At 36.9% G+C, this 13,044-nt stretch overlaps 1 protein-coding gene across 1 annotated transcript in view; it reads left to right on the top strand.

Annotated features, from left to right (window-relative positions):
• Positions 1-13,044, top strand: part of Impg2 (interphotoreceptor matrix proteoglycan 2) — a 94,326-nt gene that overhangs the window by 4,778 nt on the left and 76,504 nt on the right. Inside the window, exons 3-5 of the mRNA XM_033755888.1 lie at positions 6,636-6,802; positions 9,386-9,417; positions 9,636-9,659. Of these exons, the coding sequence (XP_033611779.1) occupies positions 6,636-6,802; positions 9,386-9,417; positions 9,636-9,659 (223 nt within the window). The remainder of the gene's footprint in view (positions 1-6,635; positions 6,803-9,385; positions 9,418-9,635; positions 9,660-13,044) is intronic.

The raw sequence follows: 13,044 nt of genomic DNA, 5'->3' as shown, positions 1-13,044 counted from the left end.
GGGGATCGAACTCGGGTCCTTGCTTGCGAGGCAGGCCACCAAACCACTGAGCTAAATCCCCGGCCCTGGTTTCTTGTTCTTTATGGCTGAGTAGTACTCCATTTTATAAAAATCACATCTTCTTTTTCCAATCTCCAGTTGATGGGCAATTGGGCTGTTCTAAGCTTTAGGTAGAGTAATCATAGTTTTTAATGTATCCTAGAGAAAAGTATTTGACAGATGCATGTTTTGTGTATGTTTTATTCAAGTCCGTGGCTTGTTTTTTGATTTTCTTAATAACAGTTGAGGAACAAATCAAAAATTTTGAACTATTTTTGTCATTTATTTGGAAGGCTCATGCTTTTGGTATTGGATCTTAGTTTGCTTAATGTAAGATCATTAAAATTTCCTCCTGTCTTTTCCTGTAAAGCTTTCAGATTTTGTGGTACGTCTATGATCTACTTAATTTTTGTAAATGATTTATATGATTTAAAGTTAATTTTTCATATATATAATTAATTGTTCCAATATCATTTATTAAAATGATTATTGTTTGTTGGCTTTGCAACAAGATAAGGAAGGCAGTAAGACCCCCAGATCCATGCCAGATTCAGCCATCAGGATGAGGGCTCAAGAATTCATTGCTGGCATGTTCAGACCCAGTGCAGCTAGGCCTTGGTTGGAGTTTAGGGGCCCATGTCATTCTGGCCTTAGCTCAAACCCATGAGGAGCCTGCACCCTGTCTTTGGCTCTCACCCAGTTACTGTGGGAAGATAACACTGGGAACCCTAAAATAAAGCCATCCCCCTGCTCTTCTGAGTCCCAGATCCAAACCACAATCCCTTCCTGGAATGGCTCACAACCAGGCACTCTCTGGGTGTGTAGCAGGTACTTGCGCTTGGATCTCTTTGGCTGCTGCCTGTCATGTGGAAGGAGCACCCTCAGAGCAAAACCTTTCACTCTTCCTTCAGATCACAAGAATTTTGGGCTCCCTGCAGAGCCCACGTTGCTGGCCCAGTCCACTGCTGGCATTTCTCCCTGCATCTCCTAGCACTCAGTTTGCTTCTGCAGAGCCAGTTTTTCCTTCTCAGGAGTTGAGAGCTGGGAGCTGGGGAGAGTCCAGACTATTTTTTCCCTTTTCTGTATTGTGGTTCATTTTTCCAACTCTGTAGGCTTTTAATTTTCCTGTCAGTTCCTTCCTGATTTTCAGTGATCTGCCTCTCTGCTTTTTCTTCACCAAGTTGTTATTTTCCAGTATTTGGGGATTCCAGATCTTGGAGAGGCTGAATTTTGCTGTTCTTCACCACTGTGCCATACTTTCTCTCCCCAATTCTGTAATTTTACTTGCAATTGAGGATTGCGATGCCTCCTATTTTTCTTGTTTCCCAGGTTTTCTTGAGCTATTACAATTCTCTTTATGTTCCATATGTATTTTAGGATTGTTTATTCTAGTTCTTCAAGAAATGTTGTTGGTATTTTGCTTGGAATAATATTAAATCTATATATTAATTTTGATATTATGGCCATATAGAAAATATTAGTTCTGTTTATCTAGGAGCACAGGCTATCTTCCCATTTTCTGATGTTCTCTTTAATCTCCATTTTCAGAGTATTGTACTTTTCGCTGTAGAAATCATTCCCTTCCTTAGTTAATTCCTAAGTACTGTATTTAATTTTTCTGGTGCTACTGTCAGCTTGTTTTACAATGTGCCCGCACCATTTTATATTTCCACCAACAGTGTATAAATGTTTTGATTACTCTATGTCTTTGCCAGAACTGTTATTTATAACTATCCTTGAGAGTGTAAAGTGGAATGTCATTGTGATTTTGATTTTCATCTACCTTCTTCCTAATAACAATGAACATAATTTCATATGCTTAGTGGTTTATCTTATATCTTAAAAAAGTGTTTGGATTCTTTTCCCATTTTAAAAATTGGGTTGTCTTTTTATTATTGAGTAACCTGAGCTCTTCATACATTCTGGATGTAAATTTCTTACCAGATAGATGGTTTGAGAATATCCCTCCCACATTTTTTTTTTTTTTTTTTTTTTTTTTTTTTTTTTAAGGTCAGGTTGGTTGTGAACTCACTGTGTAGCCCAGGCTGCCCTCAAACTTTTTTCTATCCTTCTGCCTTGGCCTCCTGAGTGCTGGGATTATAGGCGTGAACCATGCCTGGCGGTTATTTTCTCCCTTCCTAAGGATTGACTTTTCACTTAGGTTTCTTTGTTTGTTTGGCAGGGCTGGGGATTGAACACAGGACCATATGCCAGTCAACTCTTCTACCGCTGAGCTACAGTCCCACACTTTTTACTTTATGATTTTCTCAGTCAAAAACTTTTGATTTTGATGACGCCCAATTCTGTGTGTGCTTTTTGTGTTTTAAAAAAGAATTCCCTGCCAAACACAAGGTCATAAAGATTTTTTTTTCAGCTTTAATTGAGTTTATTGGTACATTTTAGGGATACAGTACAGTTACATTCATTGTTGGGATCTTGTACCTCTGCATGACAAGTCTTGATTCTCATTTTTTCCCCTTACCCCTGCCCTCCCTTCACCCCCTCCTCCCCTCCCCATCTACAGCCACTTTATTTCCATCTTTTCATTGTCTCACATTTTTTTCTTTAATTCTGTCTTTTCTTGTAATGGTTTTACTGTTTTGGCTTATAAATTTAAGTCTTTGATCAATTTTGAGTTAATTTTTGGTATAGGATGTGAGGTAAGGGTCCAGATATTATGCTTTTCATATGGGAATCTAGTTGTCCCAGCATTATTTGTTGAAAAGACTGTTCTTTCTACACTAATGGTTTTAGCACCCTTGCTGAAAATCAGGTGACTATATATATGTATGAGTTACTTCTGTAAATCACAATAGCTAAATTGTGTGTATAGTTTGAAGAAAGGATTTAGATTTTTCTTTTCTCTTTAGATATGTAATTATTTGATCTAACAATATTTTTATACTTTCTCTGAATCATGTTATTTCCCTAAATGATGTTATAGGCATTCACTTTTTGTTTTTTATCAGCATGTTTTTTTTTTAATCAGTTTTTTATCTTTGAATTTTCTTTTACTGTTTACTTAACTTTTTGTAGAAGTTTTGTTTTTGTTTTTTTCTTGGTACTGAGGATCTGAACTCAGGACCTTGGGCTTGAGAAGCAGGCAGCAGAACCACTGATCTAAATCCACAGCCCATATGTGGAAGTTTTAAGAAGAAAGTCAAACTGTGATCTATAAGTGGGTCAGCTCTGCCTCAGTGCCTTCTGTATGCTGGATTAGTCAAACATTTTAAATAGCATATAATAATAATATAGTAAGTATTGCAAAAGTGTGCTGTCAGTTTACTGAAAGCGAAATTACATTTGTAACCAAAGGTTTGAGTTAGCTATGAAAAATCAATTGATAGAAAAAATTTAATATTCACGTATTTCACACTTTGCTAAAGTTTAAGAGTTGTTTTGGGTTTTGACTATTTTCTTCCATCACTGAACCATAAAACAACCAGAATGCAACATGGTACAGTTGATCATCCCTAATCTGCAAATCTGAAATTCTGTAAAATTCAAAATATTTTAAGCACTAATGTTTTGTTACAAATAGAAAATTCCAAGCCGGTAGTGGTGGTGCACACCTGTAATCCCAGCAGGAGGATCGCTGTGATTTGAGACCAACCTGGGCTACATAGTGAGTTCCAGTTCAGTCTCAACTACATAGTGAGACCCTGTCTCAAGAAAACCAAAACCAAAACAAACAAACAAAAAAATAGAAAATCTATACCTGACTTCCTATGAGAGAGAGAGATGAGGAAGTGCTGGCCTCTTTATGGGTCTTGGAGCCAAAGACCTCCTTGTTAGGGTGGAGTAGGCTGCTCTTAGCCTATCCTAGCCAAGTTGTCTTTTAAGGAGGGAGCCTTGCAGGAAGCTTTAAATTTTCATTTTATATGCTGAAGTGGTCTTGGGGATAGGGAACTCAAGACAGGGGTTTAGGGGAAGAAGAACCCGGAAGTCCAATCCAAAATGACTGTGTCACAACATACTTTAACATGATCAATTCCCTAACAAGTACTACATAAAATTGCCTTCAGGCTATGTGTATAAAGATAAAGCATTAATGAATTTTTTGCTTTGACCCTATCCTTGATATTGCATTATATATATATATTAAAATATCAGAAATCTGAAAACTTCTATCCTCAAGCATTTTAGATACAGATACTCAACCTGTAATAATTATATTCATGCATCACACTGCAATTTACAAAGTACTTTCACAGATAAGGTAAGACAGTAATTATTCATTCCATTAAAAAAGATGAGGGCTATTGTGTCCAAGTCGCGAAATCCCCAAGAAGACCACCAGGAAACTCTTCTGATGTAAATATATGAGGAGTTTATTGTAAGCTCGAGCCTGGACTCCAGTGTCACCGACACAGCAGCTTCAAACTGGGAGTCCTGACCCACTAAATTAGCCTATTTTTATAGGGTTTGGGTGGCTTGAAATTCTCTTTATTCTATTGGCTTTTTTTTTTTTTATAATTTTTGCTGATTCTATTGGCCTATAATTCTAATTTACTATTGGATATTATAAGATGTAATATTTTAAACTTATTGGCTACTATTTGGGCGCAGGCAGGGGTTTGTGCGGGAGATTTATCTTAGTCATTTAACTGCCACAGCCGGTTTCGCCGGCTGCAGTTTCTGGAATAAACCGCCCAGTTGCGATTCTTGGAAACTGCTCGGTTGCAATTCCTGAAAAACCTGGTTTTTGGTTAATCTGTTCTTCGGCAATGGAAGGCTATCTGCAGAGTTTAAAGGTCAGCCCGACTAATGGAGCATCTAATCTGGTTTAGCTAAAACGGAGGGACTTTGGCCTCTTTCTGTTCCTCAAGGGCCAGGGATTTAGCTCGGTGGTTCCGCGGTCTGCCTTGTGAGCACAAGGTCCTAAATTTGATTTCCGGTACCAAAAAACAAAATAAAAATGACATTAAAAAAGATGAGTACTTTGAATATCTAGGTAAGTCAACATAATATTGACACATTATTATTAAGTAAAGTTCATAGTTTACTTTTTGTGGTATACATTCAATGAGTTTTGACAAATGTATAATGACAATGAATATACCGATATAATATCATAGAGGCTAATTTCATTGCCTTAAAAATCCATGTGTTCTGCTTAGTTATCCCTCCCACTCCTGGCAAGCACTGATCTTTTTACTTGCCTTTTTCAGAATGTCATTGGAATCATACAGTATGTAGCCTCTTCATATCAGCTTCTTTCACTTGATAATATGCACTTAAATTCTCTCTATGCCTTTTCATGGCTTTAAAGCTCCTTTCTTTTTATCTCTGAATAATGTTCTGTTATATGGTATTCAGAGTTTATCCATTTACCTATTAAAGAATATTTTGACCATCTCCAAGTTTCAGCAATTATAGATAAGCTACTTCAAATATTTGTGTACAAGTTTTATTGTGAGCATAAATTTTTAGTTCATTTAGGGAAATACCCAAAGGCACAATTGCTGAATTTCATTTTTTTATATATAAAAATGACTCACCATCTTCTGTTTTCAGCTATGAAATGTAGTAGTTTGAAAGTAGTAACTCCAGATGAACATCCTTTTTGAGTTTTATAAACTATTTTTAGCGTTCCATGATCTTTGAGGAATTTCTAATATTTTTTTCCAGTTCTTGGAATTGAATCCATGGCTTCACACATGGCAGGCAAGCAGTCTGCCACTGAACTCCATTCCTAGCTGCTATTAAATATTCCTATTTAAATTAGAGACATGTGATCTATTTTCAAAGGAGTGGATACAAAGCATTCATGCCTTTTTTCCAATTTAACTTCAGGCCATTTAAATGTCATTATCTCTTTCCCAAGCCATCCTGAGAGGCTGAAAAGCTAGTTTTTGAAGTTGTGACCAGGAAACACCAGTAAACATTAAAGAAACAAACTCATAGAATCCATTAAGGGCTGGGTGTGGTGTTGCATGCTTGTAATTCCAGCACTCTGGAGGCTGAGACAAGAGGATCACTGCGAGTTTGAGGCCAGCATAGTGAGTTCAAGGCCAATCTAGAATATACAACAACACTCTGTCTCAAAAGCAAGAACAAACAAAACAAAACTAGCCCCCACAGTGTCCATCATGGAAACACTTGATTAAATACTGTATGTTCTTTATCAAATCCACTTTTATAATGCATAAACATGGATTTAAAAAAGAGATTGGAAACAAAACCTCAGTTTATTAAGAGGTCAGCCAATTCCCTTTGCAATGGAAAAGAGCAGGGAGAACAAATTCTCTTCAGAACTGATTTTTTTTTTTTTTTTTGAGACAGGGTCTCACTGTGTAGTTCAGGTTGGCCTTGAACTCACTATGAAGTAAGGCTGGTTTTGAACTCTTGGCAAGCCTCTGGCTGCAACCTCTGGAGACCTCGGATTATGGGTATATGTCACCACACCCAGTGGACCTGAAATGTCTAAAATTAACATAAAGGAAAGCTTTTAATCATTCTCATGCTCCCTCCCCCTCAAAAAAGTGCACTATAGGCAGGAGTGTCTGAGAGAAATCTGAATCTTTCCTTGATCATTGTGCAGACCTCAAAGTATGCTATCATTTTATAAAAACATGTCTCTGTCCATTTTCCAGTGTGCCAGGAAGCTGTCTGGGAAGCTTTCAAGACTTTTTGGGATCGACTACCTGGGAGAGAGGAATATCGTTACTGGATGAATTTGTGTGAGGGTGGAATCACAAGTATATTTGAAATGGGCACAAATTTTAGCCAGTCTGTGGAACATAGAAGCTTGATCATGAAGGTAAATGTCACAAGGAGGGAAAGAATTGTCGCACTGTTGTAAGAGCACGTATGCATAGCTAAAGCCAAGTGAGCTGTCCGAGGGTGTACCTTAGTCTTTTATCTCTAGTTTTGGCTTTTATAATAAACATTTTTAATCCAGATAACAGCCTCAGCCTTGTATATAAAGACATATATTTAGAAATAAAATTCAGCAAATACTTTAGGCTATAAATATAGATCTGTGAGAGTCGGATATTTTTGCCAAATAAATTTACATATTAATTCAGCCTAGATATCAATGATTCTAATTAAGGTAGAGGATATAATTCATTGAATGTTTAGGGAATCATAAATATGATTGCAATTTATGATTTGCTTATTTTACTTGTTTTAATCAGTATTTTATTCTTAATGAAGAGTAAATAAGCATGCATATAAACAAGTTAAGTACTCATTTTCCCTTTCACATAGCATGCATGTATTCTTAACAAACAAAGATTTTTTTCAGAGTTTCAAATTGTTTATGCTGTCTGATATACCTTGAATCTCTGTCCATCTGTTCAAGTCCTATTTGTCCTCAGCTCAGACATAACCTTCCTTGTGAGGAACTATACCTCAGTTTAGCAGATTTAGTGTCCTGATTCCTTGAGTTTCCACAATTCTTTCTTTATTCTTTAATATTGTTGTTCTTACATTTTATTACTGTCCTATTTCTCTAATATACTATGAGTCAAAAGTCAAGGATTGCCAAGTGTGGTGGGCACACCTGTAATCCTAGCACTTGGGAGAATGAAGCAGGAGGATCACTGTGAGTTTGAGACCAGCCTGGATTTCAAGGCTACCCTGAACTATAAAGTGAGAACTTGTCTCAAAAAAAAAAAAAAAAAAAAAAAAAGGGCAAAGATTATGTCATTACATGTTAGTTTTTGCATTTCTATGATATAGTAAATATGCAGTAGATATTTTTGAACCAAAAGTATTTCAGCAATAACAATTGAAGTAAGTAAATTTATAAGCTTTATGAATATTATTTCAAATATTGTTGTATTATATACCATACAAAATTGTACACTAATTATTGAATGAATACCTTTGGGCTTTTTTATTTGAGTCTAATCAAATCAGAGTACATTTTAAAGTAATAGCATACCAAATTTTTTCTATTTTAAGCTTTTATTTCTAGTGGAGACATACAGTTATTTTGTTTTTGGTCTTATGGAGAGATTTCATTATATGAGGGCAAGTTATATAGAGAAAATGATCTGGTAAACACAAGCAAACCAAATACAAATTTTGTAGGGTTATAAACGTTTTGAAAGTATGCAGATTTTTGTCTGTTTTAAAATGGACATAATTTTTAATCCTGGTACCTCACGTTTCAAGCCAAATGTATATTTTTCTCTGTCACATTTTTAACTGCTCAATGTTTATAATTATAATAATAGCTACCATTTATTTGATATCTACCAGGATATGTATTAAGCTCATTAGGAACATTATATCTAATAAATAGTAGCTTTACAAAGAGGTAGTATTATCTTCATTTTACAGATAAGGACATTAAGCATTAGACACTATAATGGTTCTACACACCACAGGAAGGCTTACTCAGGAGAAGACTGGGACAGAGAATCCAAGTGGAATGCTACCTCAATACTCCAGGCCTGAGAATGAAGTTCCTAACCAGATCACGAGATGGAGAAAAGGAGCACGAGAGAAATAAATAGGGAACAAGATTAGTAGGGCTATGATAGATTGGATGGGAATAGCATGGGGTGAAGAATGGCCTAGGAGGCCTCTCAATTTCCACATTTAGTGACTAAGACCAAAAACCAAGTCAGAGAAGCAATTTTGTAGATGTGGCAGGGAAAACAAGTTCACATTTGAATGTGTCTATTTGAGCTGTTTGTATGAAATTTTAAATTCTTGATATTTAGGTATAAGGTTAAAAAGAATGGTGGGGGTTGTAAATATAGCTACAGGAATCATCAGTCCTGTGGTAGTGGTTAGAACCATGAAAGTGACTGAGATTGTTCTGGGAGAGACTGTAGAGTAATGTATTAGTGAGCTTTTGCATGACAAGATAACTGGGAAAAATCAGTTTAAAGACTAAAGATTTATCTTGGCTCATGGTTTCAGAGGTTTCAGTCTCTGGTAATTTGACCTGGATGCTTTTAGGTTTTCAGAAAGTCATTTATCATGGTGGAAACATGTGGAAGAGGAAAGCAGCTCAGCTCGAGATGGCCAGAAAGACAAGAAATGGAGCTCGCTTTTTCTTTTTTTGGTACTGGGGATTGAACTCGGGACCTTGTGCTTGTGAGGCTACCAGCAGAACTACTTGACATCAAATCTGTTAATCTCTGTACCCATTAAAAAGTGCACATAACTTTGGGGTGCATAAATACAGACTGAATGTTAGGATACTCCCACATCATAAAACAAACTTGACATCTCAGTGTCTGTTTTTATTATTTGCGTAAAATAAAGAATATTAATATATATTCCACTATGTTATTGCATTAGTGTTTTTTTGAAATAAGCTTTATTTACTGTTTCATAATTGCTCTTAACTCAGTCATTATTATATCTTTCTTTTCCTCAGAAACGGATTCACACAAAGGAAATGGTAGGCAGGTGAGTGTCTTTTTCCCTCCCTAAATTTAAGTTTGGCAAAATAGATGTGCCACATCTACTCCAAGAATCACCCTCAATTTTTTTGTTTATTTGTTGTTTTTATTAGTAACATGTTACAGTATATAATGATTACATTCATTATGAAGAATTGGTACATGTACATCTTAGTTCTTTTGATCACCCCAAATTTACTGATTTCTATTCTCTTTTTTTGCTAGTTCCTGCCAAGATGGAGCTTGTGGGTAAGTCTCAAATGCTTTTCCATATATTGAGGCTACCTCCTTTTCCATAAAACTACCATAGCCACTATGCTTATTTAGTATGTAATCTTACTAGAAGGCAGACTTGTTTCTCTGTTGAATAAGTAAACACATTTATGGCTTGATCTATGGAGTGATCTATTGTTGAGGTTTAAAGATTAATGGTATAATTGTTACGTAAGTAGAAACTAATTTAGTAAATGATGGCTGGTGCTGTAGATTACTTTTTTGGACTTTATTCTTATGATTTTTAAACAGAAAAGTAGTACAACCTTGATGATTCCATCAGTGCTATGATTCTTGACTATTGGCCTTTAGGCATTAGAGTTAAGATAATTTCTGTTAGACAGTAGTAGCACAAAGCAGATCCCAGAAGATGTGGTATTTTGAGACTATAGCACCTGAATATTTTTGTCAATCTTCCGAATATCTAGATTATGCCAGCATGTAATTACATATGAAAGCACTAGCACTAGATTGAAAAATCAGTAAACAATTCAGTGTTCAGAGGTCCAGTCTGAACAGCAGAGTCTAGATAAAGCTTACTTGGAGTATAAATATGGGCAGTAGTGGGATAGGTATTGGTCAACTTTCCTGTCACTGGGACAAAGTACTTGACACCCACAAATTAAAGGAAGAGAGGTTTGTTTTGATGATGATACTACTGGGCTGGATTATGCTGGAACTTGGGATTGGACATCCTCTTAGATGTGGAGCTATGTGGTTCTTTGGTTGTGATCTCCTAGCTGTTTGGAAGCAGAGCTCAGAGGTTCCTTGTGACTGCATTGTAGCAAATAGTGGATTTGTGAGTCCTCCAAGTCCAAGTGAGTTTTATACTCATGAACTATATGGTAAAGAGTTGTTTTGGTCAGGAGACAGGGTTCAGAGATTTAAATAGGGAATTGAGATGATGAGGAGCTTAAAGGAACTTGTGTTGTCCTAGAACCCTCATACTAGTTTTTTCAGGATTCTCTGAGGTATTTATCCCCTTTTCGTGTGATTCCAAAAGCATTTCAAGGCAGGTGGGACAGGAGAACAGGAGGGCTTATCATGCTGGATACCAGTGTGTAATGATGGAGTGTTTTGGCTGGGGGCTCTACATCAGAGACCTGTGTTAAGCAAGGGAAGCGCGTGACTGATGTTTATTTCCTATTGTGAATATACTGGGCTGGTTGATATCGACTCTCTTCTCAGTCTAATAATGAGGCCTTACTCATTTAGGCAGTTTTAGGTTAGTAGTTTCAACATTGACTGAACTGTGTCCCACCCTCATGGATTGATTTAATAGATTGAAGCATGGCTTGAGATTTTTAGAGATCTGTAGCTGACTCTAATGTGCAGTGGATGCTGACAACCACTGTTTTAAGTTAGTAAAGGTTTAACGAAGAACTAATAGCTTTACCAAAAAAAAAAAAAAGTAAAAAGTACAAAGAGTCAATCATCTGCTGGGAGAGAATTTTCTAGTTTGTCTAAAAACTCTATTGAAAGCACTGTTATATACCAGCATGTTTAATCTAAATGAAAAATCACCAGGGTATACATATTAAAATGGAATATTGTTCACTGTCTAATATGCAAAATATTGTTTTTAAGAAAATGTTTTTTCACCAGGTGTGGTGGCACACACCTGTAATCCCAGAACTTGGGAGGCTGAGGCAGGAGGATTGCAGTGAGTTTGAGGCCAGATCATGCTTCTCAGATCTTTCGTTGAAAGATCCTCTCCTCCTCTCCCATGTCTCCAGAGCTGTGATCTGAGGCTCCCGTCAGCAAGCTCTGTGATACCCACAGTTCATGGCTTTCAGCCTCTCTCTGACTTTGGCAGGGAGCTTCCCTTGTCAACACTACAGTGAACAGGAAGTTGCAGGGACATAGTGTACCCCAGTCTGAGAGGATGATGGGGTGGAGGGATTGTCTGTTTTTGTGCTACTACTTGATGTTAGAAGATGAACTGACTAATTGAAATAGAGAAAAATTAGAGGGCAGCATGCATGGAATAAAAAAAAAAATCTGCTTACAGAAATCATATCAGAATTTCCACATACGGGAAAAGAACTCACCATTCCAATTAAGCAAGGCATATGGAACTCCTACTAATTATGATCAGAGAAGCTCCCCATAACATATCATAATCAAAATCCCAAGTCCAACACAAGAGTATTTTAAAAGGTATCAGATAAAAGCAAAAAATCACTTATAAAGATAAACCCATTAGAATTTCATCAGACTTTTCAACACAAACTTTAAAGGCCAGGAGAGTTTGAAATGAAGTGTTTCAAGCTATAAAAGAAAACAACTTCCAACATGGACTAATATATCCTGAAAAACTGTTTTTAAAATTGATGGAGAAATTAAGCTATTCCATGACAAAGAAGACTTTAGGAAATTCATGGTCATAAAACTAGCACTACAAAAAATTCTCAAGGATATCCTAGACAAAGCCAACAATACCAAAAAGTCTGATGGAATGGGAGTTGAACTACACCATCACACAAATGGAATTAATAGATCTCTATAGAGTGTTCAATCCAATAACAGAATACACATCTTTCTCAGCACCTTGTGGAACTTGCTCCAAAATAGATCACATGCTAGCCCATAAAGCTTAAACAAGTAGAAAAGAATCAAGATTGTCCCTTATGTATTATCAGATCATTGTGCACTGAAACTAGAAATAAATGATGAAAGAAACCGCAGAAATTATGCAAACACGTGGAGATTAAACAATATACTTTTGAATAATCAATGAGTCCCAGAAGAAATCAAGGGGAGAAATTAGACAGTTCTGAGTTGGGGATTTAGCTCAGTGGCTCTGCCTGCCTCACAAGCACAAGGTCCCGAGTTTTGATCCCCAGTATAAAAAAAAAAAAAAAAAAAAAAGAAAGAAAGAAATTAGATTGTTCTTAGAATCAAACAGCAATGCTAGTATGACATACCAGAGCCTGTAAGACACAATGAAAGCAGTCCAAAGAGGGAAATTTATAGTTGTGAATTCCCACATGAGAAAAAGAGAGAGCCTGAATAAACCACTTAATGTTGTGCCTCAAGATCGTAGAAAACCAAGAACAATCCAAAGTGAAATCTAGTACGAAGAAGAAAATTATAAAGATCAGGGCAGAAACGAATGAAACTGAGACTTAAATATAAAGAATCAATGAATCGCTCCTCAGCTGCCTGCCTGCCGGAGATCACCTGGCGGCTGGTGCGCAACCTCCCGGACTGCGCGACAACAGACCCAGGAAGGCCCCAAAGACCCCGGAAGGGGTCTCTTGAGCTGCCTGCCTGCCTGCCTGAGATCACCTGGCGGCGGGTGCACGACCTCCCGGACTGGACTGCGTGACAACAGACCCAGGAAGGCCCCAAAGACCCC

The sequence above is a fragment of the Fukomys damarensis genome, unplaced genomic scaffold (genome assembly GCF_012274545.1).
Source record: "Fukomys damarensis isolate Sample0158 unplaced genomic scaffold, DMR_v1.0_HiC HiC_scaffold_24, whole genome shotgun sequence".
Taxonomy (NCBI): domain Eukaryota; kingdom Metazoa; phylum Chordata; class Mammalia; order Rodentia; family Bathyergidae; genus Fukomys; species Fukomys damarensis.
Note: the sequence above shows the minus strand (reverse complement) of the source record. Positions and strands in the feature narration are given on the sequence as shown.